The sequence below is a fragment of the Haliotis asinina genome, chromosome 9, assembly GCF_037392515.1.
Source record: "Haliotis asinina isolate JCU_RB_2024 chromosome 9, JCU_Hal_asi_v2, whole genome shotgun sequence".
Taxonomy (NCBI): domain Eukaryota; kingdom Metazoa; phylum Mollusca; class Gastropoda; order Lepetellida; family Haliotidae; genus Haliotis; species Haliotis asinina.
In genome coordinates, this window is record NC_090288.1 from 8,486,563 (window position 1) to 8,505,687 (window position 19,125).

Sequence of the window (19,125 nt, forward strand, 5' to 3'; positions counted from 1 at the left end):
ATATACATATAAACTTGATAAAATCAGAATATAAAGTTTGTGTGATAATACATATTAGAGAAGAAACGTTCAGTGGCCACAACTGTGCAAGAGATGAGTGCATTGTATCATTTGGCACCTCTCTTGTCAAAATAATATCAATTATTGTTTTCACCTTACACAATATGGCAAATAAATAAATAAATAACAATTGTTTTTCTAGCTCAGACACTGTTCCGACACATATTACAAAGAGCATTAACAAAAAACTGTGACCACAAACAAACCAGACAATAACACAGCACTTGAACAGAGCGATGCCCTCACATCAATGCATTAACAAGATGGAGAGCTTATTCTATAGGCGGCAAGCACCATGTATCAACACACCAGTGCTTGTCAAACACACAGCGGCATGGTGAGCAGACTGGCCAACATGGTGAGCAGACTGGCTGACAGAGCCTGAACCGGAATATATACGGTCGTGTCCCTCTATTACAACAGGCTGACAACAACTACAACCAGGTACACATCATGAATACAAATCACCACTAGCATGCCTCCAGCACAAAGCTTCCCTGAATAAATTTTCCTCGACTATTTGATACCATTGTTAACAGACTACTGAATTAAACAGTTAAGATACAATTAGTGGACTAAAAAGAAGTTGGTTTGTTCTGTACAAGAATGAGATTAAATGCTCAACTCAATGCTGTAAGGACAAATAGGTGTGTTGAGTACAGGTATTGTAATCCTTAGTTAAAGGTTAGATTAAGTCTTCTCATATGGGGATTTTTATACAAAACATCAATTAATGGTTTAATCTCTATATACTATTTGTTTTCTATTTTAATGTTATGCATATGATTGGTCTTTATACTTATTTTATCAGTGTATATTACTTTCTCTACTTAACCATCATTTCCCATGTTTGATTCAACAACCCTGTGATTAAAAACATCAAAGGAAAAAAGCACAATGTGAGACCAAAAGTTAACATATAACACATGCGATTAAAAACTTAAGCATCTCAAGTTGAAATACAAATTCATGTAACTTTTGTACATAATTATTATTTACTTATTTTAATAATTTAAATCCATGTCAGTGAACATAAGCAGAAAAAGTGACCCTAAATTCAAACTAATTAATATATCTACATACATGTACAAAGTTTTCTATTTTAAAATCACTTTATTCTTTCACATTCTATAGTTAATCTCATACAGTGATAGACAAAGTAGTCTGCAGTGAAGGACTAACCTGGTCCTTAACCCATCTTTACATTTTAGTTTTACAGCACTGGGCTTGATATGTCACATTAGCACCTGGTTCTGAGGCCAACGCCAACTGCCTATATACATGACATTTCATACATAATAATCAGCATATGGTAACACAAATCAATTTGTACACTTCTAAATGTCATAAGTAATGTTACTTAATCTCAGTGAACAGGCTCTGATTCAAAGGGAAAAAAATATACAGCAATCTGAATACTATGAGCGCATTAAATGGTATATGTACTGAGTACAACGTCACATGGCGATTGTGCCAGATATAACGTTACTTGATAATTGTGCAAGACACAGTGACATGTGGCTATTGGGTAAGACTCAATGTCACATCAAGAGTGAACTGGCCACAACGTCACGACGTGCTGAAGAAAATATTAATGTAACATAGCGCGTGTGCTTGACACAGTGTCACTTGGCGAGTGCTTGACACAATGTCACATGGCGAGTGTGCTTGACACAATGTCACAGGGCGAGTGTGCTTAACACAATGTCACATGGCGAGTGTGCTTGACACAATGTCACATGACGAGTATGCTTGACACAATGTCACATGACGAGTGTGCTTGACACAATGTCACATGGTGAGTGTGCCTGACACAATGTAACATGGTGAGTGTGCTTGACACAATGTCACATGACGAGTGTGCTTGACACAATGTCACATGGTGAGTATGCTTGATACAGTGTCACATTTCAGTTACACTTGACACACTGGTGTGTCCCCTTCATACAGAGTCAAGCCGATATGATGCATCAACAGGTATGGTACTAGCAAACCCAGAAACATAGTCAGAATGAACCAGGATTTGCAGTACCACGAACATCTGGGAAGTATGCCCTGGTAGAATTAGCTCACTAATTCGCTGAAATAACACTGCAACAATCCAGCCTACATAGTAGTACCAGCTGGGTATTGATGTGTAGATCATTATCTACACTCATGTCTTGCCTTCATTTCACATTGTCTACTCAACACTCTTTCAGAACTGGCCACTCACTCCAAACAACTATGAATTAAACTGCACATCAACCGTATCATTTCTTAAACTACAAATAGTTCCTCCAAAACGATGCCTGCATCTCATCCATAATGATTCATAATACTATATTTGAGCTGACCAAGTCTTTCCACTATATGCTGTGACTAAGTGTATTCATGGCTGGCCTAGAACAGTAGCAGGATATACAGCTAATTAAAGCATTATGTCCTTGGTTACAGCTCCTAATTAGATGTGGGTGGTTAATGAAAAATGTTGATTATCTTTGCTAGCTGATTCTATAAAAACACCTGTTCTTGATTATCACCATTACAATGCACTGAGTAAAGTTAAATTTAAGTGCACGTTTAACATGATTTTAAACTTCAAGGAGCCTTAAAGTCTGATGTAATCACAAACATGAATTTTCAACACTTAAATGTATTCTGTGAGCATAACTGTGATTGTAATAAATATTAGATGTATTCTGTGAGCATAACTGTGATTGTAACGAATATCATCAAACAGTCTTCTGAATCTTATTGAATATTTAAGGCATATGTAAGAATTGTTTTTTTAAATTTGAAGATTGTTATGGAACTTATTTCTAATAAATTGAATAGCTCTTCAACATTTGGGACCTTTTGGTTTCTAATTTCACTTCAAATCTTGCACATACAAATCCACATACTTTCGTTTTAACCTACAATTATTTAAAAAATAAAATTCAGGAAATTCATGACATTTTCCCTCAATCTCTAACATTCTTACCCTTGAGTTCATAATGATATTTATAGAAAGTATGAAGAAAACAGGTGACTTGGAATCTCGGTGGGGCATGTTATCGTCCTAGCAGTGGTGAGACAGCTGGTAGATATGGGCGTATCTCTCAAAGGGTCTCCAGTGTTGTACAGGACAACATGACCTACAGTACACTGTATTCTACAAAGAATCATTTACACTTCATCAAGACATGTATTATTTCAAAACTGAAGCAAAATTTGGATTTATATTGTTTCAGTCTTTTATCTAAACTGTTTAAAATTTCAAAATTTAAATTTACTTTAAATCTCATGCATAATATACTAGTTTCTCATATGAGATACTATTTTATTTGTTTAACTGAACCTATGCCATGTCACACTATGAATGCATATCCTTAGTTCATAACACTTCCTATATACTACATCAATAAGATGTAAGTCTTCAAGACATAGTCATACATATGGAATTAAAACCAAATTGTGTGAAAATTCCAAACTTTTCATTGTGCAGTAATTTTAAAAGACTTACAACAAACTAAAACAAAACATCAAAATAAAATAAGTTCCCAATGTCATTATTTGTGGTTAATGCATAACTAATGTATGCCTTATAACAAATGACTGTTCACATGTGTTTTGTCCTTTATGTGCTGTTCCAGTTTCGCAAGTGCTCCACTTCTCTTGGACTGTTTACAAATTCAGACCATGGAAAGCGTGAACATGCAATTAACCCAGAAAATATACAACTTCTTCACACTTGACTAGCAACACACTGCCAGTTGGGAAAATAAGTCCTCCTTTGCACAGCTGCTTAAAATATGCTTACATCGCATAAACACATTCTTGTGCCTATTTTCACCATATCATTAATAGCTATAAGATATGAAAAACAGATAAAAATATTATGAAGCGCTATTTTCATGTTTATCAAAAACAGCCCCACCCTTGACAAGATTCTACAGAACAAAGAGTTTGTATATTTCCTATTAGTGAACATGAAGCATGACAGAGTAATGGTAGAGAGAGTTTGATTCAAGTCACATAAAGACAGTTGTAGGCAAGTAGTATTTACTGGGCGTGACAACACTTTCAAAGCCACATCATTATTCACATCCTAAACATCACTTCTGGTATATATTTTATTCAACCTTTCCAGAAATAGAATTACATGCATATACATTTTCCATGACTTTGAATTAAACGGTTTTATTACCCTTCCAGGGTTAGACCTTAGGAGCTAAATACAGCTAGTTTACAGTTCTAAACCAGTCATGTTGGTTACATAATCACGTTTGGAAGAAACTAGTTCTTACACTTTTCATAGTTTAAGATTAGATATAGTTCATAGTTTAAGATTTAGTCACTGAAATGGAGATAATTAAATAGAAAGATTGGTCAAATTGTCTTATAAGATATACCAGTGAACCCTGTAAATATCTTTATCTTGAAGAGATCTAAACTTGATCAAATACAGACGTACATGGATACTGTTGTTTCAGAGTCTGAGTGTGAGGAAAACATTTTTACTGATAACTGACAAGCAGCTTGGCCATTCTTGGACGTCACATCATGATAAATCTAGATACTGGCACTATCACTCAGAAATATTTATGAAAATATCAGAAAATAAGTTTCCATGTTAACCAATGCTGCACATACAATACTGGAGTTCAGACATATTAATATTAGTCCATGTATTTTTCGTCCTCTTCTTCTTCATAGATTGTTGCATTCCGATATGGAAAGGTTGGATTCCTGCCCATTGATCTCCTGAAGTCATTCTGAATGTAGGGATTGAACTTGATGAATTTGCTGCGATAATGTCTCAAACATCTGAGCAGCACATCATCTAGTATTTCCGCATCACTTTCATCATCGATATTCAAATCTCGAAGCCTCTTGGACAGCATGGTGGTTGGATCAGTGACGTCACCCTGACATATGTACTGCAGACAAGAGGTATCATTCTTTGAATCGGGAGAGTTATCTCCCCCTGATGGCAATGACCCTGAATCCCCATTGTCAGCCTCCTGGGTAAATCGGTGGAACTGCATTGGAGACACTGATGTGTACGACACAACAGATGGATGGATACTCGTGGCATGACAGGTATTGAGTGCCACACCCGCATTATCACTGAACATCACAACACGATCCTCTGGAATCTCACAAAGTGGAGCAAGTGACTGTTTTCTCTGTGAATGCCACAAACGATGAATGTCCTTGGTGAATCCTCGCAAGAAGTATTTCTGTATTTTTCGTTGGTTCCTGTACTCATCACTGTACAGAGCAGTACACACATGATTCTGACACCTTTCCACATCCTCAATCAGCAGAAGTGGGTACAATTTCTCAAACTGGTCCAGAGACCCTACATGGCCGAGGTTAGATTTTTGGAACACAAATGTATAGAGGTGAGGTGTCAATACCCCTTTCCATGAAGATCCATCAAAACTGTGCCACAACTTCTCAAACATTTTCCACTTTTTACTCAACGTTACACTGACAGAAGATGAGAAGTATCCATGTGCCTTCTGCAGAAGCTCATCCTTCACCTTCTCGCTGATAGATTCTGGAACGTTTTCATATGTCTCTTTCTCACAGGTTTCTCTCATGGCATGTCTTACATATGTACTTGATGATGATGAGACACATGTCTCAGTTGTTGCAACACGATGTGATTCATGTTTTGTGTTTTCCATGGAAGACAAGGTTTGAGTAATTATTTGTCCTCCTCCATGTTGAATGTGATCACTCACTTGACCCATAGTGGAACCACCATGTCTAAGGGTTACAGACATCCCAATATCTTTCATTTCATCACTAACACGATCAGATGATGAATAACTCTGAGTTGCTGTCTGCCCACTGAGTGTCACATTGACTGTCCTGTCAGGGGCAGCAGTCAAATGGTCACCTGTCTCTGACCTTCCTGACACCAGACAGGTCATATCATCAGACGAGGAATGTCTTTGTGTTAATGTTAGTTCATTAAGTTTCATTTCAACATGCGTCTGCTCACGTGTCATTTGTTCAGAAGATGATGAATAAGACTGGGTAACAATTTCATTCTCATACCTCATCTGTCCACTTGCCGATGATGAGAATTGTCCAGTAATCTGTTCCTGGCCAGTGTTCCTGAGTACTTGAGTCTGTTGTTCTGCTGATGAAAAAGATTGAGTGTTTTCAACCTGTCTTCCCTCAAAAAGGTGTTCTGACCAGTTTTCAAAATCTTTTATTTGATCCTTTAGATCTTCGTCAATCATTTCTAATGTCTTCTGCTCGGTTGAAAATGAAAATGAATCTGTGGGACTTGGTTTAAGTTCACCCGTCATTTGATCACTCATGATGGACTGGTACCCTTCACTTGATGATGAATAATGGCGGTATTTATCCTGAGGAATACTTAGTCTCAGTTCACCAGCACTAAGATCTGAAGAAGAAAAGTATCCTTCACTAGAGGTTGACAAATATCTTGATGTCAGGTCAGATTGTGAGAGTTTTAATTCCCCAGTCACATGTTCACTAAATGATGCAGAATGTTCATCACTTGATGTTGAAGATCTTCGTCTAAATGTTTCACCGTCTCGCAGTTCACAAGTAACAGTTGTTGAATATTGTGAGTCAGATACATCCATATCAGAATTTTCAGAATCGTCAGCCATGGAGGAATCAAGTCTCTTCACAAAATTATTGTTTTCCTCAATGTCACTGTCATATTCCACCTGGCCTGTCACTCGAACATGTCTGGTTGTCACAATGTGAGACTGGCCTTCTTCCACATGGACCTGACTCTCCAGCCAGTCCAAGCGGTCAAGCTGGTCAGATCCCATACTCCTGTTAACATCATCTGATGAAATATCTTCCATTTTTGCACACTGTGAATATGACGTTTCTTCAATAGTATTCAAACCATCGTCTACTGCACTATTTAAATGTATCTGTTCCAGTGCAGCCTCGTTTTCCTCCCAATCGTCATAATCTAACTCTGTCTGTCCAATTTCTTCACTCCCACCATCATTGTCACTTGTTATCCTGTCTCTCAATTCCAAGCTCGACTCATCCTTACGCCTGCTTAGTTGTAATGGCAATTCCTCTATGGAATATTGCCTAAATGCCTCTGAGAATTGTTGGAGCTGTGTCTCCCTATCGCAATCCAATGAATCATCTTCCAACTCGATTGACTGAATGGCATTAATATTGAGCTCACCAGTGGCAGTTACTTCTCTCTCAACGTTAGGTCCTACACTGCTGCCGTCAACTGTCTCCACTTCACTCACAGTGTTCACATTCTTGGCTGTGAATTCATTGGGACCCCACGCCCTGGTCACATTTGCATGTTTTAGATCCTCTGCCTGCTGATCTACTAAACTGGGGCTATTAATCAACATTCCATCATCAGATGGAATTGATTGAGAGCAGACGGCATTTTGCCTTGTTTCTGCATTTAACTTTCCCACCTTACTGTGACCTGAATAGACTAATCCGTCACTTGTACTGGCAGAGTCCACTGTTGAATGAAGGGCAGGAAGGATGGTTTGTTTACCATCAATACTATCACCTGCTTCAAGCACGCTGTATGCAGTTCCTGACCCGTGAATCTGTGTCAACTCATCTTCAGTGGATGTGAAAAGATGCTGCTGGGAGGACTCTGTGCTCAAGTTGGTGTGACAAGGATCTACTCCACCCCCCTCCAACATCAAATCAGGTTCATTACCAAGCTGTTTATCTTCTGTCCTGTCTGTATACCTCAGGTTGTCATCACTGTCACTAAATCCACTCAAAGTCTCATTGTGGACCAAAACACTGCCCTCATTATCACCCCTTGAATGAAGCGCCTCTGTCTGACTGTTAATCTGTGCAGCTAGAGTTTGGTGGAGTGTCAATACAGAATGTGAAGCATCTGTGACAAGATGATGAGATTCACTCTGTAAATCATCAATGTTTGTTTCGATACCCCTTGACAAATCTGTCTGAGCTTCTGTCCTCTCAGTATGTCCATTAACCTCTGATTCCACCCTAATGTCAATATCGCTAACATCCTGGTATAAATAAATCTTCTCCCCACCATCTCGGCCCACTACCACAGATCTTCGATCTTCTGTCTCCTTTTTCTTCTCTGACACAGATGAGCTAGATAAATCACACACTTCCCTCTCAGGTCTTAATGAAACAGTATCAGGCTGTTTTCCTTGCAGAATGTTTTCATTATCATCTATAACTACATCATCTCGGCAGGACCCAACTGCCTCTCCTCCATCAATGTCCGTCTTAACAGTAATAACAGTTTGTGAAAAATTAGCACAATCATCATTCTGATCTGATTCTGATATTACAAGTCTGGTTGTTTGTTTAGTTTCAGTTAATTTCACATTATGATTTGTTCTTTCACTCAATCCACCACCTAAAAAAAGGCTGCCAGTGTTTACATCCTTGTCACCTAGTTCAGTCTCCTCCCAGTCTGTGTACTCATCCTCAGGAAGCGCAGATACTGTGACAGTATCAAGGGTATCAGATAGCTCAGCCCCACTCCTCACACCACCATTACCTGTCAGGCTTAGTGTACTATCTGTTGTACCATGTAAACTCCTTACAGTGGCCTCAGAGGCAGATCCTGTCATGCTGTCAGTAATATACTCTTCATCCTTTGAGCTGTCACTATAACTTTCACTTGTGTGGGAAACATTTGTGACTGTGACTTGCTTACTGATTTTTGTTGTCATGTTTGTAAAAGAATCTATCTGTAAATATTCAGACCTGACTGTTTGTGAATTGTCTGTTGAGACTTTTTCTGCCTCCATATTTTTATCATCAACACAAATAATCTGCACAGTATTACTTGTGGAATCAGGGGAGACAATCCTATCAGTCGCTTCCATCTCACGGCCGTCACTATCCACAAGGGTCGAATCAGAGTCATTTTCCCCTTCCTCAACATATGTAACATCAGATAAACTTGCTAGATCATACGTCCACATGGGTCTTGTTTCAAGGTAAGGTCTATTCTTGTATGAAGGTTTTGTTGGCATGACAACAAAGTCCTCCCTCCTGTCAGTAGAATTGGTTGGAACATGAATATTGTCCTCTAATATATACAGGGCCTCATCATTAGCCTGTGTTGGGCTGTCAGTGTCTTCGAACACGGTACAGATCAGCTTGTTGTCAGCAAAGTTTCTCTCAGTGCTCCATCTTTTTCTTTTAACTGTGATGGGCGACAGGGCATGGGGTTGGATGAATATTTCTGTCCTCTCTGTGTACTCAGACGGCAAACTGTTGTCACTGACCCCATCATCAGCTGTATCCGATTTCATAACTGATGAGCTGGAACCTAAAGACATGTCAGGTGACACTGAACCTGTCACTTCTGCGTCATGGGAAGTCAGTGTCAGCTTACTCATAGTTTCAAGGCTGTTGCCTGTGTCTACAGTTTGTGGAGATACAACATTCACAACACTTGTTACACTGTCAGATTCTACAACAAAATCTGATTTTGTTTTCTCTTCTGTACTACCTGTGTTTGTTTGTAGTGCCACGTCAGATGGTTTGTGTGACGCCCTGTTGACATTTTCTCCCACTGCCTGGACCACACCAGGTGATGGTTCAATAGAAACATTTCCAGCAATTACAGTGCTCCGATCAAGGCGTACATTATCTGTTTCAGGGCCACAAACTGCTAAAACATCTTCTGATTCACCATGCAGAACATTCTGTCCCACTATTCTTGGCAATACAGTTTCAAAACTTGTTTCATAATGAGCAGACGGCAGTTGGCATCCATCTTTGTCTTTTGTTGCATCAATAACTGCTTTATATTCAATCTTCAAGTTTTCCTGATCATGTGCATCCATATCAAGAGATTCAGTTGAGCTGAATACTTTCTGGCGAACTACTGTTGTCTGCTCAACTTTCGTCAAATGTTCGTGTTCAACTAAGTCCCCTGTTGAATGTTTCTGAACTTTTTTCACATCCACGTTAGTTTTCGTAACAGTTTTAGTTGTTTTCTTCACTTTATACTGAACTTTTGTCCTAATAACAGATCTCTCTTCCACAGGTAGCATAGTTTCTGACCTGTCCGTGAAACACAGACCTCTTTCAGTATCATCCATGACTTGCGTCTGCTCACTTTCTGCAGACGACACTTTAGGAGAATCAGCCATGTTTGCCAGGTAACCCAGATTACCAGCTTGTACACTACAGCTTAAAACTCCATTGTCGAAGTCATCAATATGCAGCGTGTTTGCATTATCACTGTGCAGAACGGTAGGCTCTTTCAGCCTGACACCTGTTGCATTCAAAGCCTCATCTGGTTCAGTTACACAGGTATTCACAGTCTGACAGTCACCTGCATTTCCTTGCTTGAGCTCATCAGAACTTATTGGCAATTCCTCTGTCTGTGTGGCATATTTACTGAGGTTTTCTCTCTCAGTATACAAATTTATCCTTTCATTAACCCTTTCATAACTGTCCTTTACACTTGTTGCATACTCTGAATCACTGTCCACCCTTTTCAAGTCAGAATGCGCCACACTTTCAGTTTCAATGCAAGCTGTTTGAATCACTGTGTTTATTGCTGAATTCTCACTACTGAATACCACAAATTGCTCACTCTTATCTAGGTTCCTTGAATCTGAATGGCCAAATGTCACTGAACTGTCAGTTACATTCAACAACCTTTCACTATGTTCAGAAATCTGTCTGGAAGTCACATTCACATTCTCTGTAATATCACTTTCATGACTGATAGAAGTAGCATCTGAACTGACAGTGTTTACAACACTCACTACACCGTATGTCCATTCACCCGTGTTTTTCTCCACTTCAGCACTACTTCCAATTCCCCTGCTATCCCTGTTTAGTTCTTCAGTGTAAACACCTTCTCCCTTGTGGTGACTCCCACTCAACCTAGAAACTGACAAACCAGAGTTGGCCTTGCTCAGTCCTGAACTAAAATCAACATTTTCTGTTTCTAATAATTGCTGGGTATTACCATTTCTCGGAGAATCTGCGTCACTGATGGTGTCAGAGTTCTCTGTAACTGCCCTTTCCTCACTGCACGGTTTAATCACTGCTCCCTTAACATCTGCCGTCTGCTCACTTTCTGCTAATTCCACCTTGGCATCAGTCCTGGTTGTGATCACCCTGCTACAGCCAACCCCCACCCTAAGTGATCCTTCGTTAAAGTCCCGCCTAACTTTAACAGTAACACACTGTTCCTCCACATTATCTCTTTTCCACAGGCTATTTGCACTTTCTGCCCCATAACTCCCCTCACTGCCCGGTTTCATGTCTGTCACTGCAGCAGACAGACTATTTAATCTGTAATGGTCAGCTGTTCCTGGATTTTGACCACCCTGTTTCACTGATATATCTCCCTCTGACAGTAGGGGATCTTCAACCTGGGGCAAATCTCCTGCTTTTTTACCTGTCAGTCTTCTGTTTTCATTGCTATCCCGACTTCTGCTATGCTCATCAGTCTCAAGCCCTGGCTCAGGTTTCTTGGATCTGGCTTGAGTTTCATTCGGAACTGCGTTTAACAAATGTGGGACTTTATTTTCATCCCCAAACACTTCTGATGTACTCTGAATAATAAATTCAGTCACATTATGAGATTGGATGTCACTGCCAGCTTTCACCATCACCTGAGTCTCAGCAACTTCTGTGACACCTTCACATCTGTCCTCTGCTTCCATAGAGACTCGGTTAATCACTGTATACCTTGAACTACTTTCACTACAATCAGCTGGCAATGTTCCTGGTGATAAACCACTTGCCAAATTCCCACGAGTATTAAACTCATTCAGTGTACTTGCAGTCTGTTTTACATCCATGTTTTCTGAGGTAGAAACATTTACCTCACTCTCTATGGATGAATCTCTATCACTTTGAACTAGCAATCTGTGGGATGAAATATCATCAGCATAATCTTCATCTGAACTCCGACCCCTGACATCATTATCTGACCTATAATAACTGTCTTCATCAGCAGTCTCCTCCAATGCTAGATGTATCTGGGACGAAGTAGTTATCTCCCTTTCATCAATAAATTCATCCAGGGCCTGCTGGTCAGCTCTGTCATATTCAACAGATATGTTCCGACTGTACACACCAGTACTGTCATTGAAAGGGTCTATGTAATTGAGACTGTCCTCAAGAATATTTCTGTGTCTCTCACTGCTGTTTATGAATGAGGAGGACAGCAATGTCTCTGGCATCTCGATGACTTCAAACTCCTCTGATCTTTCTATTGCACTTATTTCTAATTCAGTGATGTCAGAGTCTAACTGCTGGTTATCTTTCTGGGATGATGTACACTGATGTATATACATTGTCTGTGTGTCACTTCTGACATTGTCTTCGTCAACCAACACTTCATCACCACTTTCAGACTGATGTTCATACAGTGTCTCTGGCATCTCAATTATTTCAAACTCCTCTGACCTCTCTAATGCACTAATGTCGGAGTTAAATTGTTCATTATCTTCCTGCCCTGATGCAGACTGATAAACATACAATGTCTCTGTTCCACTTCTAACATAATCTACATCTGATACGCCATCATCTACAAGTTTGTCTCCTTCATCCTTGACATAGACTATCTGTCTATGCTGAGTCAAAGAATCGTCATCACTTTCTGATGATTCGTCCGTGGACTGGTCATCATCATCATCCACGTTATCTTTATGAATCAAGCAAAGAGTCTCAGTATGACGGTGAATATTGTCACTGCTACCTTCATCTTCGTCAGCTATTCCATGCACACCTTCATCAAATTGCTGATTTCCTGTGTCTCTGATGAAGACAGTGTCTGTGCGATGTCTCATGTCTTCATCATCCGCAATAACTTGGTTGTCTTCATCAGTAATGTACACGATGTCTGTGTGCTGTCTGATTTCATCATTATCCCTGACACTATCTATCACATGAACTGTGTGTGTGTGTTGCCTGAAAGTGTCATTTTCTGCTTCAATAATGATTAGACTTTTGGTATCACATGTATCCTCCTGAAACACACTGTTGCTATCAGTGAAATATATTGTCTGTGTGTGCTGCCTTAAGGCATCATCTTCCATTTCTGTAACATTTTCACTTTTGGTATTCTCCTTAAGGACACTCAAGTCAAAATTTGACTTTTTGTCTGAATGTTGTCTGACATTATTGTGTGTTTCAGATTCAGTGGCAACATTTTCATGGTTGTCCTCAGTGTAAACATTCCCAGCATCTGACAGATAAAGGATGTCTGTATGGTGCCTCTCATCCTCTGTATCCTGCTGCAGGAGACCAGAGTCACCGTGAAGGTGAAGGCTGTGGTGTCTCATATCAGCACCAACAACACTGACATCAGCACCAACAACACTGACATCAGCACCAACAACACTGACATCAGCACCAACAACACTGACATCAGCACTTTGGCTTCTTGTCACATGTAGGTCATTGCCAGCTTTCACCATCACCTGAGTCTCAGCAACTTCTGTGACACCTTCACATCTGTCCTCTGCTTCAATAGTGACTCGGTTAATCACTATACCAGATGTTTCAGCATCATCCTGCTGGCTGTTTGACAAATCAGTGACATACAGTGTCTTTGTGTGTTGTCTGGAGTCCTCTAGTTGACTACCCTGGACTCCCTGCTTTGAATCTGTTTCATCAACATGAACATTGGCACCATCACTTATATACAAGATGTCCATGTGCTGCCTGAACTCATCATCAGGATTATTTGAGACATGTTGTGAATCTGTGTCATCAACATGAACATTGGCGCCATCATGTATATACAATATGTCCGTATGCTGCCTGAACTCATCATCAGGATTATTTGAGACATGTTGTGAATCTGTGTCATCAACGTGAACATTGGCGCCATCACGTAAATACAAGATGTCCGTATGCTGCCTAAACTCGTCATCAGGATTATTTGAGACATGTTGTGAATCTGTGTCATCAATTTGAACATTGGCACCATCACTTATATACAAGATGTCCGTGTGCTGCCTAAACTCATCAACAGGATTATTTGAGACATGTTGTGAATCTGTGTCATCAATTTGAACATTGGCACCATCACTTATATACATGATGTCTGTGTGCTGCCTAAACTCATCATCAGGATTATTTGAGACATGTTGTGAATCTGTGTCATCCATTTGAACATTGGCACCATCACTTATATACATGATGTCTGTGTGCTGCCTAAACTCATCATCAGGATTATTTGAGACATGTTGTGAATCTGTGTCATCCATTTGAACATTGGCACCATCACTTATATACAAGATGTCCGTGTGCTGCCTAAAGACATCATCATCAACATCCTCCTGCTGCTGGACATCAGAACCGAATGTCCTCATAGATGCCCTTTCAAACCGACTCAGCAGGTTGGCACTTGCGGAACTCTTTCCCCGATCTTGTTTCCCTGAAGCACCATCCCCTTCCTGATCAGGGTCACTGTTTTCATCCTCGTACACAATATCCAAAGTCCTGTCATATGACATGACACTTTCTGTGTCACATCGTTCGAGATCAAAGTCCAATGGAAAGACACTTAAATTATCAAGAGATCGATCCATTGACCGATCTGCAGATCCAACTGAAGCGGTTTCCTCATCTGCACCTACAAATGAACTGTCAAAATCACTGAGAGCAATTGATATTCCGCTTTCTGATCTTGTTGCAACATCATTTGGGGAAACACCACATTCAGATTTAGATGAAGGGCCTTGATATCGGACAGGAAAGTCACACTCTGACTGAGTATGGGAACAATAACCATCCGCTTGGTAATCCAAGTCTAACCTTGACTTCCGAATGAAACTACCACTTCCAGTGCGAGACCGGAAATCATATCCCAAACTACCACCCTCTAAACGTGAAAGTGTCCGCCAGTCCAAGGATGAGGGTGAGGGTGGGAACAGAACATCACAACTACCAGCTTTTCGATAACTGTTTAGATAGTCTGTGGAGCTGTAGTGGTCGGGAAAGAACGAGATGTCATAGTTTGACGTCCACCGACGGTAGTTAGGACTGTAAGGAGGGAACCCAAAACTTCGGTCAAATGATGGGGATGAAGATAAATCAGAAGCTGAGTAAGTCCTGCGAGTTCCCAAACCAAACCTCCGTGGAGTAGATGGCGACTTAGGGGAGTACAGTTCATTGTATGAGAAGCATCTGTTTGGTTCATTGTCAGATCTTCGGGCCAGGAAGGGTGAGCTTGGCACACTGAGGCTGGAATGGTAGCCTGAAGATGTTGGCAATTCTAATGTAGCTGGAGACTTCTTTATAGTTGACACATCATGACTAGATCCAAACTGTCTATATGGACTGAGAATTAGAAGCTGATTGGTCTTTCCAGTTACATCAAGTTTTTTCTCATGACTCTCATAATCGGCGAGCCATGCACTGTTGTACACTTTCACCAACCGACCATTGATAAATGCCATTTTGTGACGCACTCTTGGTGCATATTGGAGTGACCGCCTCTTGTACTTTGCTTCATATCGAGGAGTAGACAGATACTTTTGAAGAGGACTAGGCGGGAACGCTGCGCGGCTTGACGACTGGCCATATCTTGAAGAAAAGCTTCTGTACTCCATCTTGGTCACTACTGACAATTAGTCTCTTTCACTGACCACACTACTGTCAATAGCTATGAATCAATTAAAGAATGCAACAAACATGCCACGCTGCATCCAACTTTCACTTACATCCCATGATGCACCAACAAGAGACTGGTTGGAGTAGGATCAGATATAGACGTCCACCTGTTGCTCCCGCGTGATTACAGCATGTGAATGGTTGTACCTACCCATAATGCTCTCGTTAAATGAAATCTCTCTATACAGTCATGTCAGCATTGTCCATCACAGGGTCAACCAAGCGTTACTCACTGCTGAGTATAGCACACTTATAACACAGTCGCACCTTTGTTAAAAAACTTTTTTGTCAAGGCAACACGACTTGCAGCCTTTTATCTGTTCACGGTATATGCTGTCCCAAATAAACAAGCCATCCGACAAGGACTGTGGTTTCATATAGAGAGATCACGCATCATTATCATACATGCTATAATGATCATCAGGTTACCTTCACAATTTTCATTTCATTATTTCCCAGAGGATTAAGATGCACTGACATCAATCTCTGTAATGGCTTTCCAGATCTGTCGATGTACATTCATAATGTCGAGTTAATCTACTTTTTTCAACAATTTCATTAACTTTTCAAAAGACACTGTTCCACATCCTCAAAAGAATCATCCCTTGAACCTGTAAGCAAGGTACAACACTGCAACAATTTTCAGGTGTCTTGCTATCAACGCACAGAATGTCAACAACATACTTCTTGCAAAGTGAAACTCGCTCAATGTAAAAGTTTTTAACTTCTTGTGGTGTGAACGTCCTGCTTGTACTCTCCAAGCTGTGACAATTTCTAGTTCAGATTTACACACCAAAACATGCTGGTCCTGTACCTCCACAACCAATGATTTTTGTCAGACTCAGTCTGTCCTTAAATGAATCTTAATTCAGTCCAAATTCCTCACTTGAAGATGCCACACCCTCTTGAATCCAACTTGAGCCAAGTTTCAGCTGAATCTCCAAACCTGTTTAATATCAATGACCTCCCTCCAGTGAATTCATCAGAGTTTATTATGTGTCATATAAATAGACTCTTTATATGTGCAGTATTCATGGACGACCAGTCGACCACTGGAAGAGTTCACAGGGTAGGTTAGCTGGGAATATTCAACATATCAGCCCAATGCCTCGTAAATCTGTCACAAGCCTTCTTATATAAGACAACCTTACTTGCAAGAAAACAGCACATAAGTGTGCTTGTCTATCCAATCAGACCTCCTGTAAGTGAATGTTATCATGGGTAAGAACAGTGTTAATACTTGAGGTGAAAGTGGACAGGTCAGTGACAGACCTTAGAGGTCGTGTAATCAAGTATAGGTCATAACGGCGATCACGCCCTTGTGGTCCGTCAATCAAGAGGCTGCTTGTTTTGTCACGTCTGTTATTGTAAATACCTTAAACAGGATCAGTTCTCTGCCTGAATGACGCTTCTTGAGATTTCCGTGTTATAATTCACACACCTGAGCTAAACTGCTAAGTCGAGGAGAGAGAGATGGAAGACCTTGTTAGCACAACACCTTTCTGTCTGTGTATATGATGGTTAAATCCACGTAGGTATTTATCCGCTCCGTAAAGTTTGATATGGCAATTGAAATATTAACCTTGGCAGGCTTATTCAGGGCTAGAAGCACGTCAATAATTAACAAAGGAGGTATTGTAGTATGCCACTATAACATGCTTCACTGCACATTTCTGTCCATTATCACTGAAAGCGAAATACGAATATGTTTCTCCCAATGATACATTGTGACAGTTTTTCTTCAAAGCCTTGAGATTTTTTGCAGAATTGACAAGAGGTTGTTTCATCAATCTGATCAAACTTGAATAGTTTTCTTGACCTCCTTCTGCAAACACTGGCATTGAAAAGCAGAAACTTTTTCAATTACTTAACCAAATTTGCAGATCACATGTCTGTCTTCTCCCATGGCAAATTTTTGACAACACTGGCACACATTTAAGTCAACGTATCCTGTAATCCAGTTACAGCCTGTTTGAAGAAATGCCTCGGTGAAAACTTCTTTAAAAAAACGGACCAGTAATCCAAATCTTTCTATTTGTTGTAGTTCAAAGCTACCTACTTTCCTGATCTTCGGGTTAAGGGCAATTAATTCCTGTCTTCAACACCACTTCACTCACCATGAAGTCTGACATTTAAACCCTGAACATCCAGTCTGAATATTCATCACGAGAAACACCACATAAAACTTGCCATGCTGTAAACATTTCACACTTGATCCGATAGACTTCAAACTTGAAACCCCTTGTGTTGTTGGTCCAACAGAATATACACTATTCAATACAAGTAATTTTTTCCAGGCAGGTCTCCATTCATTCAAGTATGTTCACACTCGGGACCTGTTGGGAAAACCTACGTCCCCACATACTGAATAGAAAGTCACAAGAGATCTGCTTGCTCTCGCCTCAAATGATTTAAACTTTAATTCATGCACTGCAAACAGGTGCTTTTAATTCAGCTGTTTACCATAGCAAACAACGTGTCTCCAGGCAGTTAAACACCCACCATGTACATGTAACAGGGTGTTGTTGGACTGGTATTTTTATGTCAACATAGATTCTTCACCGATTGAAATTTTAATTCAGTGTTCATTGTTGATAAATATACCAAGTAAATATAAACAGACTGGTTTTTGTGTCTCAGTTTGAGGTGTCGCATCAAAAACTGGGTTTGTGTTACATCTCCTTGTTCGGACGCACAGTAGTTCAACAAGATCTGCCCAATGTCTTTTCACAACTCTGTCCATTCAACTGCTTGAGGAAACAGGAACAGTATGGGCAACAATGGCCAAGTCTAAAGTCCAGTCTAAAGCCAACTGATGAAATCTGTAATCTTCTCTTCTTTATTCACAGTCATGCCCGATGGAAGCCAATCTGGGTGTGTCTCACACATGAGAAGAAGTATTTAATCTCTAAGTTCAGACAATTTTGTCAGATGATGTCTTCATCTCTTTCTAAATACAACAGATCATACATCACAGAAGTTTTCTTCAAACTTTTCATTTTCGGAAAAAAGTGTTTGTACAATGTTGGAACATTTTAAGGAACAGTTCCAAGAAAGTGTTCGTCTTCAATGGCCGCCTCAAGAAACGGGCATCAGTAAATGTTAATGTAAAATGATAGTGAACAAAGTCCATTGCCAATCAATGTTTTCAGATTTCCATCCATCCAAATATTACACAGATTTGGCCACAGCAATCAATACTCCTGTACTAGCTGGACGTTGAAGAAGTTTCCAGAGGTGCCTGCTGAGAGATTGCAATCAGCTAACCTACCTGTCCTAATTAATTGATCATTAAATAGTCAAAATGTCGGTTTCAGGTCCAAGAGTTGAGGTACAGTATGTTTTAATTAGAACTGCCTTGGACAAAACGGTAAACAAATCCTGTTTTGCTGACCAATCAGTTTAGGTGAACTTGGCAATGTTTATCGAAGCACACAATCATCAAGAAGAAAA

The 19,125-nt window shown here is 40.0% G+C and overlaps 1 protein-coding gene across 2 annotated transcripts in view; it reads right to left on the reverse strand.

Annotated features, from left to right (window-relative positions):
* Positions 1-16,045, reverse strand: part of LOC137295628 (uncharacterized) — a 46,221-nt gene extending 30,176 nt beyond the window's left edge. For both annotated transcript variants that reach the window (XM_067827079.1, XM_067827080.1), the window contains exon 1: positions 11,441-16,045. In XM_067827079.1, the coding sequence (XP_067683180.1) occupies positions 11,441-15,611 (4,171 nt within the window). In that variant the 5' untranslated portion in view covers positions 15,612-16,045. The remainder of the gene's footprint in view (positions 1-11,440) is intronic.
* Between the last annotated feature and the right edge of the window lie 3,080 nt (positions 16,046-19,125).